Source organism: Phycodurus eques, chromosome 19, assembly GCF_024500275.1.
Source record: "Phycodurus eques isolate BA_2022a chromosome 19, UOR_Pequ_1.1, whole genome shotgun sequence".
NCBI lineage: Eukaryota > Metazoa > Chordata > Actinopteri > Syngnathiformes > Syngnathidae > Phycodurus > Phycodurus eques.
The window spans coordinates 887,033-912,258 of NC_084543.1; the positions used below are offsets into that span (position 1 = coordinate 887,033).

At 49.3% G+C, this 25,226-nt stretch overlaps 1 protein-coding gene across 1 annotated transcript in view; it reads left to right on the plus strand.

Moving 5' to 3' along the window:
• The window catches only part of LOC133418191 (glutamate receptor ionotropic, delta-1-like), a 75,046-nt gene extending 53,093 nt beyond the window's left edge, over nucleotides 1-21,953 (plus strand). Inside the window, exons 8-17 of the mRNA XM_061706633.1 lie at nucleotides 584-703; nucleotides 5,032-5,133; nucleotides 6,947-7,069; nucleotides 7,145-7,219; nucleotides 7,823-8,159; nucleotides 9,789-9,927; nucleotides 12,195-12,390; nucleotides 13,216-13,388; nucleotides 16,076-16,316; nucleotides 18,777-21,953. Coding sequence (XP_061562617.1) covers nucleotides 584-703; nucleotides 5,032-5,133; nucleotides 6,947-7,069; nucleotides 7,145-7,219; nucleotides 7,823-8,159; nucleotides 9,789-9,927; nucleotides 12,195-12,390; nucleotides 13,216-13,388; nucleotides 16,076-16,316; nucleotides 18,777-19,202 — 1,932 coding nt within the window. The 3' untranslated portion in view covers nucleotides 19,203-21,953. The remainder of the gene's footprint in view (nucleotides 1-583; nucleotides 704-5,031; nucleotides 5,134-6,946; nucleotides 7,070-7,144; nucleotides 7,220-7,822; nucleotides 8,160-9,788; nucleotides 9,928-12,194; nucleotides 12,391-13,215; nucleotides 13,389-16,075; nucleotides 16,317-18,776) is intronic.
• Nucleotides 21,954-25,226: the final 3,273 nt, after the last annotated feature.

Below are 25,226 nucleotides of genomic sequence, written 5' to 3' on the forward strand. Positions count from 1 at the left end.
CTAATTAACATGCTAATTCACATAACCACCACCACCGCAGTGTGTCTCAGCCAGTGACTTGCCAGCCTCGCTAAAGTTCTAAAGAGAGAGGTAAGCAGGACCACAGTGCTAGCAGAAATTAGCGTTAGCATTAGCTTTGCATAATAATGTTATAATGAGGTGCTTTGGGAAACGATGATCAGGATTTTTGCCGATTTTCAGACCACTGGAATAGACCAAAGCAGTCATTGAATCAAAATCAGTTCATGTGTATTTTCTTTTTTTATATTCAATAAAGGCATGGGAATATAAAAATGTTTTTTTTTAGTCTCATTAATCAACAACAGATGAATCGATTATTAAAATCACACCAAGGGATTAATTATATTTTGGTGACTTGGTGAAGAAATGCGGCATCCACAATGCAACTTGAATCCCAGGAGGGATGTGTGAGAGTGGATACAGATAAATGAGCCAACGGTGGCTTCGCGCAGGGTAAGCAGAGCCGCATTGAATTTATTTTCGCATCAGCGTAGGATGTTGCTAACCTCAGATACTACCAGATGCTTTTTCGGTAAGTGTTGAACTTGTGCTGCGTTTCCAGGGCAACATCACGGGGCTGACGGGCACCATGGACTTCAAGGACGGCGGCGCCAACGCTCACGTCCACTTCGAGATCCTCGGCTCCGGTTTCAGCGAGACCTTCGGGAAGGACGTCAAGAGGGTGAGCGGACGCAAAATGGCTGCGTAGCATCATTGTTACCGTTCGGACAGTTAGGTGCTCTTGTCATGGCAACGCTATCAACCGAAGAGCGGGAAAGGTTTGGGTGTTGAAAAACATTTGTCAACATCTTGTTGCCATGGCAATCGTGATGTCACAATTCCAATTGCTTCATTTCATTCCTTAAAACAACAACAATTTCCTGCTTAACAGCCAACATGAGAAGTCACAGCACCACCCAGTGGTCTGGCATGCACGCTGCGGCTCTATTCTTGATCTCACAAGCACACGAGCGTGCGCGCACTGTATATATTCAGCTTAATATTTGTGTGTGTGTGTGTGTGTTGTAATTGGACTCACAGGCTGACACGTGCCTTTGCGCTTACTTTAATTAAACGCGGACGCGGACTGGACACCGAGTCTCATACGCATGCATAACCATTTCGGTGATTTAGCGGCTTGTGCGCACACACGCACACACAGAGAGTTGCAGCCGTAATGAAGATTTAATCATCTGGCCTCGCACTCCGAGTTATGAGTAGCTCTGTACTTTATAAACGGCCAGCCTGTCCACACACGCACACACGGGCGTACTTATCAGAGCACTCATGGAAACACAAAGACGACGTTATTATCATGCTGGTGCTCGGTCGAGTGCTTTGACATTCCTTTACATGCTCATGAATATACACGCTCATTAACATGCGTTCTCATTAGCATACGTCCTCATGAAAATGCAAGCTCGTTAGCATACATCCTTTCATTTTGCCGATTTTGATTCCTCGACATGAAGACATTCCAAAGGTATCGCAGAGATTGTATTCCATTTTTCAAACACCCACGGGTGCGACGCATAGCTCGTGTGACGACAGCGGCAAAAGTTGAACGTGGTCACGGGGAAATGCGTGGGTGTTGAAACACCCACAACCCCCCCTCCCCGCCGTGAGGATGACGCTACATTACGCGTTAACAGCGGAAAAAGCGTGGCTGAAACTCTGCATGTGGAAAAAGTGCGGGTGGGAAACCTCTTTACCTGGAAATATGTGGGTGCTGAACCCTATCACCAGGAAAATGTTGGGTGTTCAAAGTTTTGTGGTGAACAGGTATGGGTGTGGAACCTTTTTACCTGAAAATGTTGAACCGTTTCACCAGGAAAATTGTGGATGGTAAACCCCTTGACCAGGAGAAGTGTGGGTGTTGAACCGTTTTATAAAGAAATATGTGGGTGATTAACCCTTTCATAAGTCAAAAGTGTGGGTGTTGAAGCACGTGTGACGTGTAGAGTAATGCTCGTTGTGCAATAACAGTGGGAGAAGTGTGGGTGTTGAACACTTTCAGCAAGAAAAGTGTGGGTGTCGATCCTTTTCACCCGCAAATGTGTGGGTGTTGAAGGTGTTCCCCAGGAGAAGTGTGGGTGTTGTTCCATTCTCCCTCGCGGCATGTGATGCAAATCTCTCCGCTGCCATTTCCCACTTAGCATAAAACGCTGCATCGCTGTCTCTCTTTCTTTGTCCCTCTTTCTCTTTCTCTTTCTCTTCCTCACTCTCTCTCTCTCTCTCTCCCTGCGTCCTCCGCATTCCACCTGCTACCCATTAAAATGTCATTTCCTCATTTCCCGCAGAAAGGCGGCACCGTGCGTCCCGGCGGCCGTCCCCGGTGTGTCATCTCGCGTTGCGGCTGAAGGGCCGAACGGAGCTCAAGTTGTTTCCTTGATTCCCCAATTTCCGTTTTGGCGGTGACGAGCGACAAGAAGAGTCGGCCCGAAGACGCTCAGACGCCGGTGGCGTTCGAGGACCGGAGAGGAGGCCGGGGACGACGTCGGCACCGACAATTATCGTTCCGACGACGAGGCGTCGCCTCTACTTTCCTCTCGCTGCGTTTGCGACGGCACGCTTTGCGGGAGACTGCATTACCCAGAATGCACCTGGGGCGCCTTCCGCCTGTCAGCAGGATTCATTCCTGGCTGCGCTGCATCCCTCAGATGACGACCTTACAGTTTCACCCCAACACATGAGCTTCTACAATGACAATGGAAAAAGTGCGGGTGTGGAAGCACCCTCCACAAGTCCCACACGCGTTGAGCAGTAAGAGCAGGAAATGTGCGGGTGTTGATGCACCGCCGTTCCGCACAGGCGCTACGCAACGACTTACGCTCCTGTTGAAATAACAGCAGGAATAGTGTGGGTGTTGAATGCTTTCGCCAGCAAAAGTGTGGGTGATGAAAGGCCCCATCCCCCATGTGTGCAAAAACAGTGGGAAAAGCGGGGGTGTATAACCATGTCATTTTGAAAAATGTGTATGTCGAACCCTTGCAAATGTGGGTATTAAAACCTTTGATTAGATAGTGTGGGTGTTAAATGTAATTTGTGGAACATTCGACATGATATCAGCAAAAAGGTACGTTCGAGGTGTTTGTGCATGAAATGGGAATCGTGCGCTAGTCGCTGTTATGTAAATGAAGCCTCGACAAGCGACTCATAATGTCAGGAACAAACGTTTTTGTTCACTTTTCATTTCACGTTGACGACCTCGAGTGCATTTCAAATATCACAATGCGATCGTCGTGTTTCGTTACTTTTCTTTGTTTTTCAAGAAAGCTCCGAGCACAGTGGGGTTGCATGCTGACAGTACTGGAATATCTTTACACACAAAAGCCACATCAAACTACTTTTGTTGCATTCAGGCTTTTCAGAAGCAATTTAAAAAAACATGCTGACTTTAACACGTACAGCCCACACAATAGTTTTTATAAAAAAGGAGAAAAAAAAAACTGTAAACGCTGCACTGCTGTTTTAATTTATATTGATAAATAATTGCTTCGTTGATTCATTGAAAATTTTTAAAAGGTTAAATAGGACAATATGCTTATATTAGACAAGGCTTTGGCTTGAGCACAAAAACAATGAATAGTATTAGCATTTTAGATTCAGTTTTACCCTTATTAGTGATTTTCTTTATTAGCTTAGTAGGAAATAGATGAAATATTTGACAAAAACCTGCGAATGGCGAAGTGCAAAAACGTTCTAACGGCTTTTCAATTCCTTTCAATGGGGTAAAGTGAGTCAGCATACAAGTAAAGCGAACTTGTTTCGACCCAAACCGATCGATCTCCGTTTGCTTGTTTTTCCGAATTAGCGCCAGCCGCTACGCGATCGTCACAGGCGGCGCCATCTTAAGGACGGGCGGCACGCTCATTAAGGAACAATGACGGTGGCGTGGGCGCCGCCCGCGTGAGCTAACGAGGCTAATTAACTCCCGTCACGTCAGGTTATTAGCCGCGGCGGCTAATAGGCGCGTTACGTTATTTTTTGCTGCGAGCGATCACAATGAGGACAAGAGCACAAAAGGCGCTAATGGAGCTCGAGGTATTAACGAGCTAAATGAGCGACAACCGCAAACTTCGAAACGGACCAAAGTGGACGAGGGGAAGTTTGGATTGGGAGCTTGTGTCGCTGTGGCAACAGTGATGCTTTTTTCTCGAGCCGCCACTCCCAATCAGGCGCCCGCGGGTCCGCCGCTCGGCCGCGCCGCTCGCCCGGCGACAACAAACAGCCGCTGACGGCCAATCGGGAGCCCTTGTGACTCATCGACACGCTCGCCACACGACAACGCTAAGGTAGCAGAGGCGGGGGCCGGCCTCCGTCGCTCGTCATTGCGCGTGTGCGCGTGCGTGGCTCACTTCCTGTCGTCGTCTTCAAGGATGGAATTATTCCCTTTTTTCTTGGAGGCGCAGTTCTGCTAATCAACGACTTCATTTGAGGAGAAACTTTGGAATTTTGAGGAGCAGTTTTGACCCGAAGCAAGGGGAGGTGGTCTTCAGGGATTTCGTGGGGTCCAGGGTGAGCAGAGACCACCTGGCAGGATGAGCCTCTCCTTTGCTCCTTTGATGAAACCATGTTAAAAAGAAACAAATAGAAGCTTTCATTTTCAACAACAATTTTTGCCATTGAGAACAAGCAACCAATCCAAAATCGGAATTTGAAAAGCGTGTAAATCTTTTCGACAGACTCGTGTCCGGAGTCACCGCAGGTGTCCCAGCTCGCAACGCTTGAGAAGTCCGAGCAGTAAAATTCCAATTCAACATCACAGAGATGTAAGAGGCTCTTTGATTCGACATTGACAATACTTCACCACTGCAACCCAGCCACGATTGGCTCGACCGCCGTCGGCCGCGGACGTCGGGTTTCTCCGGCCTGTCCCCGCTCGGTCTCAGCGTAAAAACGTACAAATCTGCGGTTTGCGCTTTTGCTTTTCGATGTGTGTTCGTGGGGCGCAAAATGTGCATTTTGACAGGCGAACGCGCTTATTTCGAGCCTTGTTGTCGTTGACAGTTGGCCACGTGGGACGCGGCGCACGGCCTGAACGGCAGCCTGAAGGAGAGTCGCATCGAGAGCGGCATGCAGGGAGTCACCGTCAGAGTGGTCACCTTGCTGGTACGTCCCCCCGTCATTTTGCATCTGCCGCTTCAGGTCGACGCCAGTTGAGGTTTATTCTTGTCGTCGATCAGTCGACGGCCCAAATGAGACGACGGTCAAAACATTGAGAAGATATTCCCTTCAAAGGACGTTCACGGGTGTAAACGCGTTTGCCTCGAGGTCACAGGTCACGAGCAGGTCACATGAGTTCTTTCTACCATAAAATATTCCTTCCACCATATGTCCCCCACTTTTGGAAACCAAATTGATGTTTCACATCAAACATAAAACAAAGAGAATTACGTTGTCTAATTGAAACAACCAAAGTCCGCTTAGTGTAATATGAACAAATAATGGAAAACGCCATTGTTGCATTTATCTTGCCCGACATTATAAAAACTAGACACAAAAGGAATGAAGACGCTGGTTTCTTTTTCTCATGAGGAGGGCGCATGGGAGATTGTTCAGATTACAGCCTCTCAACACGCTCTAAACAATCTCTCCCGTCGCTCCTGCATTTATTGGAAAATAGGGAGGTTTCTAAGTTTACAAGACACAACACACTAAGGGGTTAGGGTTTCAAGGTGAAAACATGGCACCAACACCCGCCACGTCCCGGCCACGTACCTTCTCTCAGATGATTCCTGTTGAGTCATCTTCTTGAAGGCGAGACATCTTTCTTTCTAAAAATTGTCCATAATACTCATGCAAGCTAAGCAAAGAAATGATAACTTCTACAATATATCCAACAGCCATAGACATGCTCACGGTTAGCAACGATATTTGTGGGGTTTTAACCCGTTAAGCAATGGGAAATAGCACATATATATTCTTTATCCTCAACGAAAACCATAAATACCACAGCAGCTCGAGGCACTTCCAGCCGTTGTGAAACTCTTCTTCATTTGTCGGTGTGACTGTATTATAGTGCCCCCGGTGGCCGAGTCACGCACACTAGAAGAAGCTGCAATGAATGAATGAATGGTTTACATTCTACTTCATTTTGTTTTTACGCTATGTATTTCTAAAGTACAATCTTACAGACTGCCGTTTTCCTGACTAAAAAACACATTACAATAATTTTCATCGGCATTCTTGGGAGGAGGCTGGAACGGATTAATGGCATTTCCATTCATTTCAATAGGCAAAGATGATTTGAGAATATTTGCTATTTGCACTCAACTAAACGACAAGGAATCTAAAGTTTCTGTGACTGCGGATCGTCTTCCTCTTCACTTTTTTTCAGTTTAATTTTTTTTTGGGCGGGCAGCGCAAAGGTGCGATCATTCGGGCTCGAGCGGCGCCTCGGTCTTCGATGACTTCCGGAAATACAAACAAAGTGAGACGAAACTTTCTTCGTCAGACCCGCGCTCGCACCGCCGTGTCACGGATCCGCGCACCGCAACACCACCCGGACCTCCCTCGGGAATTACACCACCGCGCCCCCCGCACCTCTTTAATCCTGTCCAGCTTGGTCAAGGTGGCGCTTAGCATCGAAGGAGACACTCAGTGGACACTTCATTAGGTACACTGTCTCGTTACCGGACAAGACCTTCAACTACGAGGGCTCTCGTGAATGTTACACACCGTGTTAACATTCTTCTTGCAAATGTTCCACTGAGTGTAGTTCTTCGGTGTGCTCGTCTTGTAAACGTTCTTGTGAATGTTTATCTGAGCGATCTTCTTGCTCTTCGGAGTGTTCTTCAGAGTGCTCTTTTGGTAAATGTTCTCCTGTGTGTTCTTTTTGTAAATATTCATCTGAGTGCTCTTCTTGGAAGTGTTCTTCCTGCGAGTGTTGTTCTCGTAAATGTTCATCTGAGTCTTCTCGCAGGAGGACCCGTTCGTGATGGTGGCCGAGAACATCCTGGGCCAGCCCAAACGCTACAAAGGCTTCTCCATCGACGTGCTGGACGCGCTGGCCAGGACCCTGGGCTTCAAGTACGAGATCTACCAGGTGACGGCCCCCCGTGCGCCGCTTCCCGTAGACCTCCACGTCAAAGCGTCTGAACTCTGAACGCCGTTCGTGCAGGTGTCCGACAGCAAATACGGATCTCGGCTTCCGAACGGCTCTTGGAACGGGATGATCGGCGACCTCATCAACAAGGTCAACTATTAGACGCCGGCTTCCGATCGGCTTACCCACAAACTCTTATCTTTTGAAATCACCGCATAGTTACTGTACTGTCGGTTTTTCAGGTATCTGTATTTTCATCGAGTGTCTATTAGAGATAGACCGATACGTAGTTTTTTAAGGCGGATCCCGATTATTGGTAGACGACCAATAATTCTACTGCCGATATTCATTTGCAGTAGAAGGGAAAATATCGGCGTCAAAATTCTTACTGATACAAAGTCCAACACTTCAACATTGAAATGCCTTTAAGCATATCCTTATTAAACTGCTTTTTAGATTTTCAAAGTCGGTTCTTTATTAATTTTAGACGGTAGACATCTTTGTTTCTCTTTGCCATCTTTGTTGTCTATCTCTAGTATTTATTTCTTGAATGACTTTTTACTTTTACATGTGAAAACAGATTTGTACTGTTTCCGCGGACGACGACGCCGCAACGTAAAAAAGACGTAAATAGAGAGAGGTCAAACCGACCGCGGTCGAGATCTTAATTGATCGATGAAGGCGGAAAAGGGCAAGGACGGCCGTAACGATTCAGATCGTCGAGTTCTATCGAATCCTTCTGTGACCCCGCAGAGAGCCGACCTGGCCGTGGCGGCCATCACCGTCACGCCGGAGCGCGAGAACGTGGTGGACTTCAGCAAGCGCTACCTGGACTACAGCGTGGGCATCCTGCTGAGGAAGCCCGAGGAGAAGGTCAACATCTTCTCGCTCTTCGTGCCTTTCGACTTGGCCGTGTGGGCGTGCATCGCCGCCGCCGTCCCGGTGGTGGGCGTCCTCATCTTCCTGCTCAACAGGCTGCAGGCGCTGCGCTCGTCCGCCGCGCACAACGCGCCGCCCGGCCAGCCCGACAACGGATCCGGATCCCTGCACGGCGCCATCTGGATCGTCTACGGAGCCTTCGTGCAGCAAGGTGAGCCGCGCCAGGATTTGGGAGGCGATTTAGACGCTGCGCATCTGGAATAAGCCGCTAACTGTTTGGCAGGGTACAGGCGAAGCGATAGTTGGGCTGATTTTAAGCCAAATGCCCTACTGTCGATTATCCTGTCGTGTGGGGTGTGTTAGCATGATTAAAGTCGCTCAAAGTCAGCAGAGGTCTCAAAAACGGATCCTGAGTGATTATCCTGTGGTGCGGGCTGTCGATTTCCATCACCAATCTGCTCGGAAATCATAAAGCAAGGTACTCATACCGATAATCGTGTCGATTCTCCATTTGTGGACAAAGTCAGAAGAGGCCAGATTATCAGATGTGTCTAAAGATGATCCTGAGTGATTATCCTACAGTATGGGGTGTGTCCGACAGTCATTTTTCCTCACTGATCTGCTCGTAAATTGTAAAGTGCCTTATATGGATAATCGTGCCGAGACGTAGCCCGATTCGCCATTTGCAGACGAAGCCATCAAAAGGCTGCTTATGGAAAGGCTCTAAAGATGATCCTGATTAGTGACCAATCATCCTGTAATCCTGATCTGATTGTAAATTATAAAGCAAGGTGCACATACAGATAATCGGGCCGATTATAAGCCCGTTTCCCTGTGAACAAAGTCAGAAAAGGCCCTGATTATCGAAAAGGCTCTAAAGATGATCCTTCAGGCTATCCTGTGATTTTTGGGGATGCAAAATGTTATTTTTCCTCCACAATCTTCAACACGCAAGAATATTTGTCCTCATCATGACAGATGGCGTAAATCGTTTCATGTAAAGTGTTCAAAATGTGGATCTGCGTATCAGGCTTTAGATGGAGGAGCTCCTGTGAATAACACGACGAGTGCGGGAACCAAGTCGTAAAATGTGAAATGTCGCCGTTTCGGCGCGTGGGCGTCTTAAGACGCCACCAAGGACTCACGCGCGCGCACACGCACGCACGCGCACACAGTCGGTGCCCGGCCTCGCAGGTTACCTAGGAAACCTTTTGCGCCAACGACATTGTGCTGAGATGCAGCCTTGTAGATTCTGCGCCTGCTGCAGCCAATGTCACGCGGCTCGTCACCAAAGTGTCCCGGGTTCGATCCCCGTTTAGCAGTGGGGGTCCGCCAGCCGTAGCTTTGAGACTGACCTAAACCTGACAATTATCTTCAAACGTGAAATGTATTTTCAAACAAATCTCTGAAGGAGCTTTAAATGGTCTTTAAGTCTTTTTTAATTTTTTATTTTTTTTTACAAAAATTGGATTATTAAAGGAAGAGTGTGCTTTTTTTGAAAATGTAGTCCTCTTTTTTTTTTTAAGAATAAAGTCATAATATTACGAGAACAAAATGTCAGATACTTTAAGACATTTACTCCAGTAATATTCTAAAACATGACTTTTTACTTCACCCCCCCCCCCCCTTTAAGATATATATATTGCTTCAAAAAAAAGTAAAAATGGGGAAAAAAGAAACAAAAAAAGGACTTTTACTTCTAGCATTTATTTTCTTTTAAGATATGTGCACTTTTACTCAAGTTTTGTTTTCAGAAGAAACAAAGTATCAGTTTCAGGATCTGTGGACTGTCCAAGACCGCATCAAACTGCTGTGGACTTGCGTGTGCGCTTTTGCGTAGGCGGTGACGGCGTGGCGGGCTCGATGGCCCTGCGGATCGTCATGGGCAGCTGGTGGCTCTTCACGCTCATCGTGTGCTCGTCATACACGGCCAACCTGGCGGCGTACCTCACCGTGTCCCGGATGGACCACGCCATACGGTAAGGTGCACGCGCACGCGCACGCGCACGCTCGAGGGTAAACGGAACAAATTCGGGCTCTCGGAATCGCCGTTCATTATTTTGACGACAAACGAATCACCTTCTCGGGAGCCTCGACGGGCCCAAAACGCCCCGATTTTGGCAAGTGCCCGCATCCCGGTGAAAAGTGATGAATTTCGGGGCGCCCCAACAGGACCCCCTAAATCTCACTTACTAGCGCCCCCTGGAAAGTTGAAGCAAAATAAGTCTCAAGGACCCTTGCCTGAAAGGCGGCCATTTTGGGTTGAATCCATTTTTCTGGACGAATTCCAGGGCTTGTGCTCCAAGAATTCTCTGAATTTGAGAAAACTCAAGGACACTTGCCTGGAATTGAACAGGAAGTCGGCCATTTTGGGTCAAACCAATGAATGTAAATTGAAGGTCTCGCACTTTGGCGAACTCCGACCAGCCAGTTTGTCCAGATCGGGCCCAAATGGACGCAGAAAGCCAAAGCAGGCGGACACGAACACCTTGAAATCGGGCGGCCGTGTCGATCAGAAGAGGACGCGAAAAAATTCTTCGGGACCTCTCCCCGAAGTCATCCGTTTGAGCTATTTCCAGTTTCCTCGGTGAACAAACCTCTCAAGCGTTTGTTTACGGGACGGCGGCTTTATTTGCCGGCGCGCGACATCTTCCCGTCTTACGCGCCGAGCGCCGGCCACGCCGGCGAACGTCCCCGCCGCCGCCTCGCCGTCACGTCGCATCGGAGCCACCGCAGCGTAATTGAGTTTTCGGTCGGTCGACGTTATTTGTCCAGCACGCCTCCGCGGGCGGCCTGGTTCCGTCACTCTTTTGTCACATCGATGCGTGCGGGGCGTTCGCCGAGAAGATCTCGGTCACGCTCCTCCGTGAAGCGGTCCGCGCTTGACATTTCCGTCGGGAGCCGCGTGAAGACGAACCTCCGACGAATCTAACGAACGTCCGAGCGGAGATTTTCCAGGTCTCGCGAAGTGCGCCTCGGCGTGCCCGGGCGGTTAATTTCACGGCTACGACGGCACGCTAATGGCTCGACCCGGCGCGCCGCCTCTCATGTTTTTGTCTCATGCGTGACGTATGAGAGCCGACGGGCACGTACACCCGCAGGAGGCCGTTTGCCTGCCGGGGGAGCGAAGAGAAAGTGGGACGAAGGATCCGGCGGCTCTCTTCATCGCTCCTCTGTAGGGAGGAATTCATCCTGTCCTTTAATTTCAGGTTATTTGTCAGGATCTAGTTTTTATAGCAACTTCTGTAGTGCACCGCTGACACGAACAACATGGCTGCAAACATCGAGGAGCTGGTTTTCCAAAAGCGCCATCAGTAAGTGTTGCCAACTGAGTGATTTGGTAACGATATAGTGGTGCCTTGCGGTAACGCAAAACGTCCGTATCTCAAATCATCTTTCCCCATTGAAATGAACTGAAATGCCCTTAATCCCTTCCAGAGCCCCCAAAAACTATTTTGCAGTGTTTTTGTTTTTTTTTTCCCCCCCATGTGAAATATTTGATAAAGGTCACGACGTCATGTCTGCGTAGCTTGTCAGTCATCCAGGCGAGGGTTGAATCGAGGCAACGGCGCCGACGACGGATTGGTAGGCGGGACGAGCGCTCCGCCAAACGCGCCGGGCAACTTTTTGATCGCCCCCAAGGAACACACCCGCCCGGGCGTAAGTCGGGAGACTCCACCCCAAAAATCGGAGAACAGAAGAAGTCTTCCGGATTCATTCTTCTGAAACGTCGTCAACAAACGACAACAGTCCAGTTGCCTTGAGCCGACCTTTGCGGAATACAGTAATGACATCAGTAAACGGAATTCAAAAGTATTCAATTCCATTCTTTTATTGAAAAAAAAAAAGAAGCCGATTTCATATTGACAGTGCATCGATTCAGTGACTGTTTTGGTCCGTACCGTGTCAGAACCTCGGCAAAAATGTCGTCGATGGTTTGCAAAGTCGAAGTCTGTTTGCAAATGTCTTCTTTTGGTTCGACACCAAGACGATCAGTCCGCAAACGCGGAGGGCGACAGAAGTCAGACTTTTGTGGGGATGAAATTTTTGGTCCCGAGATTTGGGCAATTTGAAGTCACGCACGTCACGCGCGCGCTGCTCCATTATCAAAACAGCTGATCATTGCTAACATCAGTGCTATTCGTTAGCCCTTGGATGACGGTTTGCATTCTTTGTTAGCGTTAGGCTCGACTAAGGCTTAGCTACGGTAATAAGTCAAACGCGCCGTCCTCGATTGTGATTCCAGGTCGTTCCAGGACCTGTCGCGGCAGACGGACGTGGACTACGGCACGGTGAGGGACTCGGCCGTGTACGACTACTTCCGGAACAAAGGCACCAACCCTCTGGAGCAGGACGGCGCGTACGCCGAGCTGTGGCGGACCGTCAGCAAGAACGGCGGCCTGGACTACTGCGTGTCCAGCCCCTCGGAGGGCATTCGCAAGGTCGGCCGGGCTCGCGTTAGCGGGAGGCTTCGTATTTCGGCCTCGTTTTTCTACAATGCGTTTTTGAATCCGTTCGGCTTATTCGTTATTCATAATGGGCCTTTCTCCCCTCGATAATTGGTGAATTTAGTTCATGTAAATCATAAATACGACAATAGGATAGAACTTTGTCAAACCTTTGATTCATTAGGTAATAGCCTAAGTAATTAGAATTCACTTTATTATTCAGAATAGGAATAAAAAGGAGAGAGAAATAATTGTATGGTTAAAATGACCATAACGTGACATAACATACACAACAATTTTTAAAAATATCTCAGTACAAAACAATTGGATTAAATTCACAATTTTAGATATACATTTTCCTTTTTTATAAATAGCTCATTGACATATTGTAAATAATAAAATCATTTTAGATATACATTTCACAATTTTATGAGTTTTTATTATGAATATTAAACTATTGTAACAATGTTCAATTGTTCCATTTTAATTTGATTTTTCAAAAGTTGTTTATTTTATACTGTCAATAAAACAAGGAGAAAATAGCCAAATAAACCTAATCCCGCGTTCATACATTGCCTCGCGACCAGTTCATTTCGTTGTGCCCTGCGATTGACCGGCGACCAGTCCACAGTCCAGTCCAGGGCGCGCTGGAGAAAAGTACCAAAGTCCTCGGACGACGTTTCCCGCGATGCGCCTGTCTGAACTGACAAATTTCCTCACAATTGCTCGGCCGTCATTCGAATACGCCGATCGACACGTGAGCGGTGTTGTGACTTTTGACAAACGGTTCCCGTGGTTACCGTGCGCCTCTCCGCGCAGGCCAAGAAGAGCTCGTACGCCTTCCTGTGGGACACGGCGGCGCTGGAGTACGCGGCGCTGACGGACGACGACTGCACCGTCACCGTGGCGGGCGGCGGCGGCGGCGGCGGCACCAAAGGCTACGGCGTCGCCGTGCAGCACGGCAGCCCCTACAGGGACCTCTTCTCGCAAAAGTAAGCTTCGGACCGGATGGCTCGCAATTCCCGACGACGGGGCCACCGAATGCATCGCAACTGCATCGGTGTCACTCGAACACTTCCGCTCAAATCGTCAATTTGTGGGAAATCGCTTGCGCTGCGTTCAATGGCGCCCTACGTCCGTCGTCAGCGGACGTAGCGCCAGTCGGTTCCCTATCGCTTAGGGTGCCTTTGAACTCATCGCGACTGTCATTTCGGGCGCCATTGAAAGTTTGTAGCACGGAATTAGGGTGTCTTTGAACGCATCAAAAGGCTGTGAGGCGTTATTCAACCGTTGAGCGCCTTTGAACTCATCGCACCTGTATCGTAAGGGTGTCACTGAACGTATCCCAACGGAATCTGTGAGGGTGTCATTGACCGTGGGGCAACATCATCAGCTAGTGTGTCCTTGAACGCAGCGCAACTCTACCGGTGAGGCTGTCATTGAACGTATCGCAAGTCCTCCGAAGAAAAATGTCGCGTGTGTGTTGACGTCATCTATCTGAGGAGTTTTTAACAGGTTTTGGCAGCAATTGTCTGCGTTGCCAATGACGATATTCGAGAAGGATGTGAGAAGTGCCACTTGGACTTTTATCTCACGTACGACAAAAAAGCCGTGGGCAAAACGAACTTTTTTTTGTTCTTTTTTCTTCTTCCCTTCTGTGTGAGAAGAAGTTGACGCTAAAGTCAGTGAATGTGACAAAAATGTCTGCGTCGTCGGTCACGCTCGACTGCTTATGAAAAGCTGGCCATTTGGAGGAACCTCCTGCAAATCGATCCCAAAGTGAGTCGAGGAATGATTTAGTTCGATCTGCACTTTGCATCAGCAACACGACTCCTCAGCCGCCTCGTATCGATCGACTTCCGGTGCGGCCGAATACCGAGATGAGCGGGAAAACCTCCGTGACGTCGCGCCGCTGCGTTTGGCGCTTGTTGCTGTGGAAACGGCAGACCGTCGCTTTTAGGCGTGTCACGTGACCTTCCGCTGCCAATCTCTCTTGCCGTTTGTCTTGGTGAAGATAACAAACTTTAGGAGTTTACTCATTTGCTTTCCGTCCGTCCGTCCGTTTTCTGAGCCGCTTCTCCTCACTCGGGTCGCGGGCTCATTCGCTTTCCGCAATTGTCATTCGATGGGCTTTAAAAATGACAATTAATGTGACTAATGTTTCTACTGGGCCAAAAGCACGATTTACATTTCTTTACATATATGATGCCGATGACCGAAGCCAACCGCGATCCCTTTTTTGGGGTCATCTCGGTTGGTGTCCTGCAAGACACCTTTTCCGATGACCATCAAAGAACCAAAAACAAATACTGAATGATACGACCTGTGGAACAGCAGCAATTAGTGGGATCGGCCCATATGAAAGGATTCCAAATGTTAAGGATGTTGTCCCGTTTTCCCCCCGGGAAGTTGCAAATATATACAGTGTTTTGCAAAGTTTTCAATGTACCGCTTTAGAAATTGCAATTGTTGTAGCTGTCACGTCGTGCCAGGCCGGGATCACGCGAAAATTGGGTTTCAACCGCGGCTCTCCTTGCCCACGTGCCAGGGCATCACAGTAGCTCAACTGCTCCATTTTCTTGCGCTCCGCTCGAGCGGTGGCATATCTGAAGCTCGCTCTTAACTCAAATGTTTGGCTCACAACTTCAAGCAAAGAAATGGACCGAGCGACGGCTCGTAAATCGTAGAAGCGGTGATTTGAGGTGCCGGCCCGCCGTACCTGGAACGGCGTCCGTGTCCTTCCCGGCGAGCGCGTGATTCCGCTTCCTTGTCAGGAGAGTTTAGCGGGAGATCATAAAAATTCGTCGTCCAAATGGGAAGTGAAAAGGTCGAGCGCTCAGCCTGGAGGAGGACAAATCGGACGCGACGCTTGTGGCTCTCTCGCCACGCGTTCGCGGCGCACACGGTTCAGCGCTGCGCCGAGGGGCCGCCGATCCTTCGCTCGCTCGCTCGGCGATTCTTGTATGAAGAAAGACAAAGTTCCTGGTGGAGGACAGACGGACGGGTCCGCAAGAAGCTCAGGCGGAATGTTGCGGGTGTGAAAGTGAGGCCCCGGTCCCTCAACTGCTACATTATCCCCATCGCTGCGCCTGCCCTCCATCTTTCCGCGCTTGGCCTCCGCGAATCGTCTCGTCGCTGTTAATTTGCCGCTCCCACCTCAAGTTTACTGTGAAACTGACAGAAAACAAAAGATATTCAAATGCTCTATATTCAACTCAGCCCAATTATTTCTTCTCAATGCTAACATATTTTGTAATTGCGGTCTCTTTTTTATTTTTTATTTTTTTTTAGTATGGCAAACCTATCCTGCTATTAACTGACAAACCGGCATATAAACAATAAAGGTAGTGCTCCGAGTCGCTCTCAGGCTGCCGAATCGCACAGCGGCCGTCGTCGACGCTCGATGCGGGATCGTTTGGAAGCGCTTTCCAAATGATGGGAAAGCCCCGCCCCCCTCGCCCCTATCCTTGAAGGCCGCCGTCCTGCGCGTGGCCGTAACGAGATCGGAATTATAATGGCGGCCTCGTTGCACTCGTCGAAAAGAACCACGCTCGCCGCAGCGGGGTAGCCGCGTCCCGTTGCGCCGCCACGGTCTGTCGAAGTGAGTCGAGGAGCTTCGTTCAGACAAAAGTGTCGTTCCGTCGAGCCGTCCTGACCCGCGTTTGTGCGCCCCGTGCAGGATCCTGGAGCTGCGGGAGAAGGGCGACCTGGACATCCTGAAGCAGAAGTGGTGGCCCCGCACGGGCCGCTGCGACCCGGGCGGCGGCGCCGGCGCCCGCCCGGACGGCCGCTCGCTCAAGCTGCACAGCTTCGCCGGCGTCTTCTGCATCCTGGCCGCCGGGCTCCTGCTGGCCTGCCTGGTGGCCGGCCTGGAGGCCCGGTGGAGCGACGACGGCTGCCGCCGGGAGACGCCCAAAGAGGTGACCGGGCGCGGGCGCCGAACGACCCGGCGGGGCGACCGCGCTCTACTTTCGGGATCCCGCCGAAGCCGGCCCCGACTTAGCGGAGCTGCGGTACACCCAGCTGTGGACGGGGGGCGCCGCGCGGCACGTTGACGTCACATTGGGTCCGTTTTGTCCCGCCATCTTCGGCACGTCGACGACAGCGACAGCGACAAACAGCTTTACTTGACACACCACACCGTGCGTCTTATTATTTATACTTATGCGCAGTAGTCTGCAGTGTTACGCAGACAAGCAAACACAGTAAACAATAGACTCACACGGCGCACACGCAACACATACACAGAACACAAACACACAGAAACATACACAACCCACACACAATATGCAAAAACAACACACAACAAACACGATATGGAAACACACGCAAAACCCCAAGACACACGACACACTCATACAGTACACAAAATAAACTTTCGTAGCACAACCGAAACTTTCTCTCACACACACACACAAATCGGATTTTCATCTTTTTTATCCCGCCAGCTCCCGTTTTTTCCTTTCCGTCCGACCACCATCGATAGTGACCATCGGCGTCGATAGTTCAGAAACTTGACGTGACGGAGAAAAACCGAGATCGGTTTTGGTTTCTGCACCCAAAAATGAGTTAAAAACAGCTTTCAGACCACAAATTGTGTTCCCCATTTTATCATATTATTGAATTTGAAAAATGTAACATACTTATTTCATCATTTGATTTATATTTGGAATAATTGGTTAATCAATGCCAACATTTTTGAAATGTGACATCTTACTATCCGATTTCATTTTTAAAAAAATCTGGACGCTTAAGTTTTATTGTGCCTGAAAAGATTCACATATGTAAAAAACGGTTTGACATATTTTTAAAATTGACATTTGTTAATTCATTACAATGACCTTTATTATCAATAATGGCATTTTGAAAATGAGAATTATGACTTTATTAAGCAATGTTTTTAAAGTCATTTCTCAATGAATTGCAATTGACATGAAGTATAATTCATATTTGGAAGTGTAGAATTTGATTGAAATAAAGTTTGACATACACATTCAACAATCAATGGATTACAAATAAATGTTGACATTTCCGATGCCTATTTTGCTCTGAAATGAAGCACAAAGGGCTTTCCCCCCCCCGCGTGTCCGCTTTCCAAAGCCAAAGGCGGCCGCGGAAGAGCAAAGTTTGCGTCGGCGGCGGTCGGGGGTCGGGGGTCGGGGGTCGCCGTGACGTGTTCCGCGCGGACGTCCCGCGTCTCCTCCCGTGCTTGACGCTGGCTGTGTGCTGTCGTGCAGGTCGCTAAGGATTTCAGGCTGGCTTTGGTTTCGGGTCCGTTGACTTATAATGACTTTGCTCCGTCCGAGGGGAGGAGGGACATTTGGACAGACAGAGGGACGGGCTGGCGGGAAGCGCATGCCGCTGGCACAGGTCAGAATAGAGCATGCGTACACAGTACGGTATACTTCTTGCACACTTGCACGGGAAATGCGGTCGAAGGAAAACAAATACGTGAAGCCAATGTCTCTGCGCAAATTGCAATCAAATCAAATGTGACGCTCAACGATAGCCTCACCGACACAAGTGATGTTTTCATGTTTTTTAGTGAGCGGCGCTTGTGAACATTGACAGTGCAGGGTGCTAGACGCATGTCACCCGCAGGCAGGGCCAGACACCGCACACTCCTTTTTGTCACGGGCCACGTTGTAGTTCTGCTCGTTATGACCGAAACCATTTCCGTGTTCAATGTTCTCATCTTATTGCAACGTTATTCTTAATAATCTTGTTCCCCTCCGAACATGCCATCGTCAGTGTTCAGACTTCCGTCGTCTGTCTTCACTCTTTACAATTCAGTCTTCAATCTTCGGTCTCTAGTATCCGGAAGGCCTCCAAAAGGTCTCGGGACCTTTCCAACGAGGCGCTACGCGCGTGCGCCTCGTTGGAAACGTCCCCTCTCCGGTCTTTAGTGTTCAGACTTCCGTCGTCTGCATGTTGAGTTGGAAAATGGATGTTTTACATATACCAAATATCAAAATATCTATATCAATATCTCATTTTTACCATTCAGTACTCAAACTTTAACCCAAAAAGGTCTCCAGTCCAGACTTCCGTTCTTCAGTCTTCTGTCTTCAGGCTTGACCATTCAGTATTCAATCTATAGTCGTCAGTTTCCAAAAGCTCTTTGGATTTTTCCAACAAAGTGCACACACGTGGGAGCCGGGAATGTTCCCGTCTCGACATCCCGTCTTCACTCTACGCTCGTTAGTCCGTAATCTTTAATCTTGGATTAGTCTTCGATTGGCCAAATTGGATTTCGAGACCGAGGCGTCCGCAGGGCGGGGCTCGGGCGGCGGTCACGGAGCCGGAAGAAACGAAAGCAGCTTCTCGCCAATCTCAGCCTCTGTGTGTGTGTGTGTGTGTGTGTGTGTGTCCCCCTGTAGGACAAGGAGGTGAACCTGGAGCAGGTGCATCGGCGTATGAACAGTCTTTTGGACGAGGACTTGGTCCACAAGCAGATCCCCGGCCCCTCTATCGAGATCTCCGCGCTGGACGTCGGGAGCGTGCGGCCCACCCGGGCGGGCGTGATGCCCCCGGGCCTCGCCGTGACCACCTTCCTGTCCAGGGAGGGGGCGCCGCCGCCGCCGCCCCTGAGCCACCCTCACCTTGGGGCGACCCTTGGCAGGACGCTGCCGCCGCCCCAGCTCCCTGGCGACACCACGCTGCCGGCCCACCTCGCGGGCACCGTGCAGTGCAAGCACAGGGCGCCCAACGGGGGGCTCTTCCGGCAGAGCCCTGGCAAGGTGCCGCTCTACCAGGCGGGACCCGTGACCGCAGCCATTGACGCCACCCACAGCACCTCCATTTAGGCCTGCCGGCCTTTGCCAGTCACCGTGAAGCAAGGGAGATTTTTCTTTTTTTAGGCGCCGCTCTCGACTTTTCCGGTGTAAATAACAAAAAGAACCACGGAGCATAAAATGTATTTTGGATATTCTCCATTTTTGAAGTTGCGTTCGAAAAAACACAACAAAACCAGATAAAAATTGATTTTATATATATATATATATATATATATATATATATATATATATATATATATATATCAAATGTAAAGTATATACAGTAGCTACATGATATGACATGACATTTTGACTGTTTTGTAAATCTAGTTGGAAATGAGACGAGGCAAAATTCATTGACTGTTTTGCCCAAGTGCCCCAAAAAAGCAATGTCGCCATCTGCTGCCCCACATTCATTTTTAACCTCACCGTCGTCATGACAACCGTCACATATAATCACCATCGTTATCTTTCATCAAAGTTCTTTCATTTCCTCCCCTAAGACAAAATTCTAAATTCATTAGATGCTAAAATGTTTGATTGGGCAGCGTTATTGGATCCCAGGTTGTGATGCTCAGCACTGGTTGCCATGACAACGCAGCCCCAAAACACACACACGCAATCCCCCCCCCCGCCCCCGCCCCCTCCGTCTTTGGCTGCTTTGACTTCTCTTGTTGACCATTAATGTGTCCTACGTGTGGGTTTGCCGAACAAGGATGACTCCTTCGGCACACGGCGCCCCCTGTGGCCCTGGAGGAATGAAGCGCTTTATTCACTTTTCAACAGACCACGTTTTTTGAAGCACAATATTCTATTAACGTCATGTTGCGTTGACTTGATTTGAACAACTTTGATGCCGTTTAGTCCTCCCATGAAATTCCCAACATTTCTTTAGCATTACACTTCAAATATATTCGCGATCCAACCTTAAAATACGCTGAAATAGTTTGTGAAAATGTCCATGATTCTTGATCCTTGGGCTATTTCCACGAAAGCGTGCCACAGACACCTGGGAACTGTTTGAAATTAAAGTCGTAAAGGTGACATTTAGCAAGGCTCGTTTGGTCCATTAAGCCTCGTGAATCAAGTGCAAGAAACACTCAGCGAGCTTTTTGGTCCCGCTCAATAAAGCTGTCCCGACCTCCTCGCCGCAATTTCCGCGCCTCGCTACTCGGCGTCCCCCCGGCCCTGGAAGTCCGTCATTCCGGTCCCCAGAAGAACATTAGTTCAGGCTGCCGGGTGCTTTTCTTCACTGCCGCAAGCTGGAGAAGATTTGCTCAGCTCACTAAATGTCTGTTTAGCTTCTCCGTTGTCAAGTCAAGTCGAACGCAGGCAACTGGACGCGTCGTGCTTTTTGAAGATGGCCTTCATTCATAACAAATTCAACATTTTAGGTTTCCGTGTTTATGTCTCTGTTAAGCGTGCCGCCCGGCGTCAGAGTCTTTGTTTGGAGCGACGAGGCGCACCTGGGGGATACGGTCAATCGGTCCCGGTCTCGTGCGCCGCGCCCGCACCGGGAAGCCGCCGGCTTGTTCCTTTGCCTCAGGCCATTACTGTTTTTGCATCTTGTCTCGCTCCTGGTTTTTATTTTCAATCTGCCCCTTTCTAAGGTTTTTTTATTTATTTATTTTTATTTTTTTCGAGCAAAGTTAGTTTTTTTGCTCCACTCCTTTCTCATTGTTAGGCCTGCTACATTTTCAAAACTTAAAAGAATGTTTATATCTGACAGAACACACACACGAAGATAAAAAAAAATCATTTTTGGCCGTACATTGCGGTGCGCTGCGATAATCTCAACACACACGCAAAAAGATTGTGTTCCGCCACCGATCTCGCATCCAGTCCTGCGAGGCAGAAAGGTCACATGATCTAACGGGAGCTAACAAAAACGAGGAGCGACAAACACTCCCGGCCGGCTATGTTGCGCCGATGTTTCCCAAGTAGTTGACGAAGGGACCGGAGGCGGGACGTTTGTAGAATGGTGATGTCGTCCAAAAAAAGGCTTCTTATCACCTGGGGCAGATCTCCATCCATCCATTTTCTTTCCCGCTTCTCCTCATTAGGGTCGCTGTCTTCGGGCGGGAGGCGGGTTACGCCCTGAACCGGTCGCCCGCCAATCGCAGGGCACACAGAAACAAACGACCATCCGCGCTCACGTTCGCACCTACGGGCAATTTGGAGTCTTCAATCAACGTAGCACGCGTGTTTTGGGGATGTGGGAGGGAAGCGGAGTACCCGGAGAAAAGCCGCGCAGGCACGGGGAGGACATGCGAACTCCACACAGGCGGGGCCGCGATTTGAACCCCGGTCGCTAAATATGACATAGGGTAGGACGTGTTTGTTTTAGGTGCGCCCACTTCCTCGTTCCTCGGTCAGGTCACTTCATAATTGGCTGCATTTCGTTTTATGTCACAATTCACCGAGTCGTGACTCGTGAAGCTGTTCGGTTGTAAATATTGCGTCACGTGTGGGGAGGAGCTGGACCCAAGAGCGGGCGGAGGCAGATGTAAAACGATGAACGGTTGATTGAGGAAAGGTTACGGAGGTGGTCCTGGATGCGTTGGCAGGCGGCGGCAGGAACGCAGGGGAGCGCCGGGAACGAGGAGACGCGAGAGTTAACGAGGGCGCCGTTTGACGACCTTGGTCGGGAAGGGACAAAATCGGCACGAAAACAGCCCGATTGTCTTTGTGTGTCGCGTTTTCTGTCATCTTTTGTGAGTTGGTCGGTAGGCATGGGCCATTGTCGCATTCTGATGCTGTCGCAGTATTGCAATTACAGTTCTACAATGTTTTTTTTTTTTAATGTTTGGGTACATAACTATCTATTGAATTACATATATCTTCCAAGTGGCAATTTCTCCCCCCCACCCCCCAACTTAGTTCGAGTAAAAATAAGCTTTGAAAATGGTCTAAAATTGTCTTATTTGAATGAGTTTGCACTCGAAACAAATGTTGCATTATTGCGGTGTCAAATTTCGAAGCGACAAAGTCTTTTGGACGAAAAGTGAAATGCCCTCCAAATCGTTCCAGTCGCCCCCGTTCGAGTTGGCGCGAACGTCAGCTCGCTCGTGTCGCGGAGGCTCCGCTCGTCTTTTGTGTTCCGACGTACGACTTTTATTTATCGACACGCTGCTTGGACTTTCTTATCTTGAATAAAGAAATATGTTTCCAACACGCTGGGCTCCTCTTCTTCCTGTTTCAGCGTCACCGCTTATCGCAAACACCCTCCGATGCCGGCCGACGTTAGCGCGGTCACGAGCGGGCCGCCGACTCAACAAAAATGACAACCTCGGACGCAGTTCAACGCCCGTCTCATCGTCCGCCGCCTGTTGCGGTGGCGACCGTTTCCTCCTCCGTACGTTTTGTTAGCTCGCGACTGCGGTCGTCCGTCTCCCCGGCGTCGAGCCTTCTGGCTTAAAAGCGCTTATTATTCGCTCCGGCGCCGGCGGCCGGAGGCCGTAAAAGCCGGTCCGGTCCGGTTATGGGCCGAGACGCCGCCCGCTCGGGAGACGGCTCCGTGGCGGCGAATCGGCGCTCGGAATAGCACTGAAGTCGCGCGGCGTGAAATGAAAGCTAAACATAAATATGCAAATGAGCCGAGAGTGCTGCGCCGCTTCTTCGGCGTCACGATTGTGGCAGTACCGCTGCTCTGAGTACTAGCGCTTGAGGTGGCGGTAGTATTGGTGGTGGTGGTGCTACAGCGGTGCCTTGAGAAACGAGTTGAATATGTTCCGTGACCATGCTTGTATCCAAAATCATCTTTCCCCCACCGAAGTGGAAATGGGGTTCATCTAAAGCGAAAATACCTGCACACGTCAACAAAAATATACAAGAAACTTGTGGTCATAGTTCAAAAAGTTGAGCTGATTGAGCATAATCGATGTGATATTTGGATTCAGCACATCAAAATTGTGCTAAATCAACTAAAAAATCAGTTGTTGACCAGTGTAATGTGCGAAATTCTAAAATTCATTGTTCATATGTAGCACGTTTGTTAGCATTTTAGCACATCCAGCTAACAGGCGGAGAAGGAAGATCTTTACTTTGCATGTTAGTACGGTACTTAATGGGCAAAGTTGTAAGATTGTTTGTTTGTATTTTAGGTCATGGGTAGCGATGTTACATCCTTTGTAAGCATTTTAGCACATTGGCTAGCAGACGAAGAAGGAAGATTATCTGTTACCATGTTAGCACGTTGGTTAAAAGGCAAAACTGTGTAAGATTGTTAGCCTGTTAGATAGTGTGTAAAGGTGTTACATCGTTCGTAAGCGTGACGGAGAAGGAACCTCGTATGGTAGCATGTTAGCGCGTTGGTTAATAGGCAAAACTGTAAGATTATTTGTTAGCATTTTAGCATAGCATGAGCTAACAAGCTCGCTTCCATCTCCATCTGTTAGCGAAGGAATGATCTTGCTTCACTGCAGGGGTCCCAATACTTTTGACTAGACTACCGTTTTCGCCCCACGCCTCTGTCGGTTAGCTAACGTGCAAAAAGCCTCGCGAACGATCTTACGTCTCGGTCTGTAAGTTGACGTGCTAAAAGGCAAGCGAACGATCTGTTTTCCTTTCCAGGCTCCCGAGGAAAAAAAATCTCGTCACTTAGCGGCTGAGTTGTGCGATTCATACGCGTGAATGTCAATCTTCTCCTCAGGGGGCTCGCTAGTCGCAGCGGAGCCCCCGCCGTGAACCCGCCGTCAAATCAAAAGCGGGCGTGAACTAATTAGCCAGCGTGTGAATGGAGCTTTAATCGCCGAGAGCACGGCGGGGGTGACGAGGGTGGGGGGCTTTGATGATGATGTGTTTGATTTGGAAGCCATCGCGTGGCTAATCGGCGCTTTCCTCTCACCGGCATCTCCGACGTTCCCCCGCTGGGACGCGGCTTGTTTGCTGACGCTAATGGAAGCCCTAACGAGCTCTCTGTGGGAGGAGGGCGTACACACTCACGAGAAAAGATGCTAGCTTGGGCAAATGTATCGGGACACGTCCGTGATGTGAAGAGTTGGGCAAAGGTGGAATTTGGACAAAAGAATTGGGACACGTACACGGTGGAATCCAATGGGTAAAAAATGGTCGCATGGCCAAAACAAATGTATTGGGACAGCAACAGGAAGTGGAAAAAAAATGTACAGTGTTGGGACACCGAGAGAGCGCAAACTACGGTGAGTGTGGACGTAAGTATCAGGACACTTACAGGGTGAAAAATTGGAAAAGAAAATGAAAAATGAAAATATCCAGTTTGGAAAAAAAAAAGGTATTGGGACAATTTCAGGGCGGAATTCAATTGCTGGTATGGACAAAAGTAATCGGAAATCGGTAGATAGACCAAATGGGGAAAATGTAGATTTTGGTCCCGAAATTGGAGGCACATACAGAAAGTGAATAGGATGTTTGGACAAAAGTATTGGGACACCGAGAGATTTTAAAATGGAATCGTACAATTGTCAAAGATGTTTTGTAGGAGGAAAAACTCCCGCTCGACCTCGGATCGATCGATCGATTGATTAGCAATTGTGTTTCGCTTCGTCTTCTTCCAGAAGGCGACACATTTTTCCGGTCTGACGTGACGGATGTGCGCCTTTAGGGCCTCCGCTGCCAACCGTCATTAACAGAAGTGCACTGCGGCGCCGCAGCGTTGCGTGCCGGGAAGGCACGTGAAGACGGACGACCGCTCGTCGCCCGCCATTTTGTACAGTCCACAGGAGACGCGGGCAATCGGACGACATCGTTCGGTCGTAATTGCGAAGAACACGTTGGCGCCAACGTGGCGAGTCGAATGAAAGTCAAGTCAGAGGAGGTCGCCGTTCGGAGTACTGTACCGTATGCGGCGACGCGGTCGGACGTGATCGTTGCCGACTTTGCAGTGACCGCTTGTCGTGCCGCTCCATCGGCGTGGAAAACCGCGGGCCCGGTCTACTCGCCGGCATCGCAAAGTCGACCGATCGCGTCGCAAACGATAACGAGAGCGACGCGAGTCCCTCACGTCGGCAAGCGAGACGTTGCGCACGTTACGTCTGCCGTGTGTGTCGTCTGAGAGGGTTTTTATCGGCTTTTATC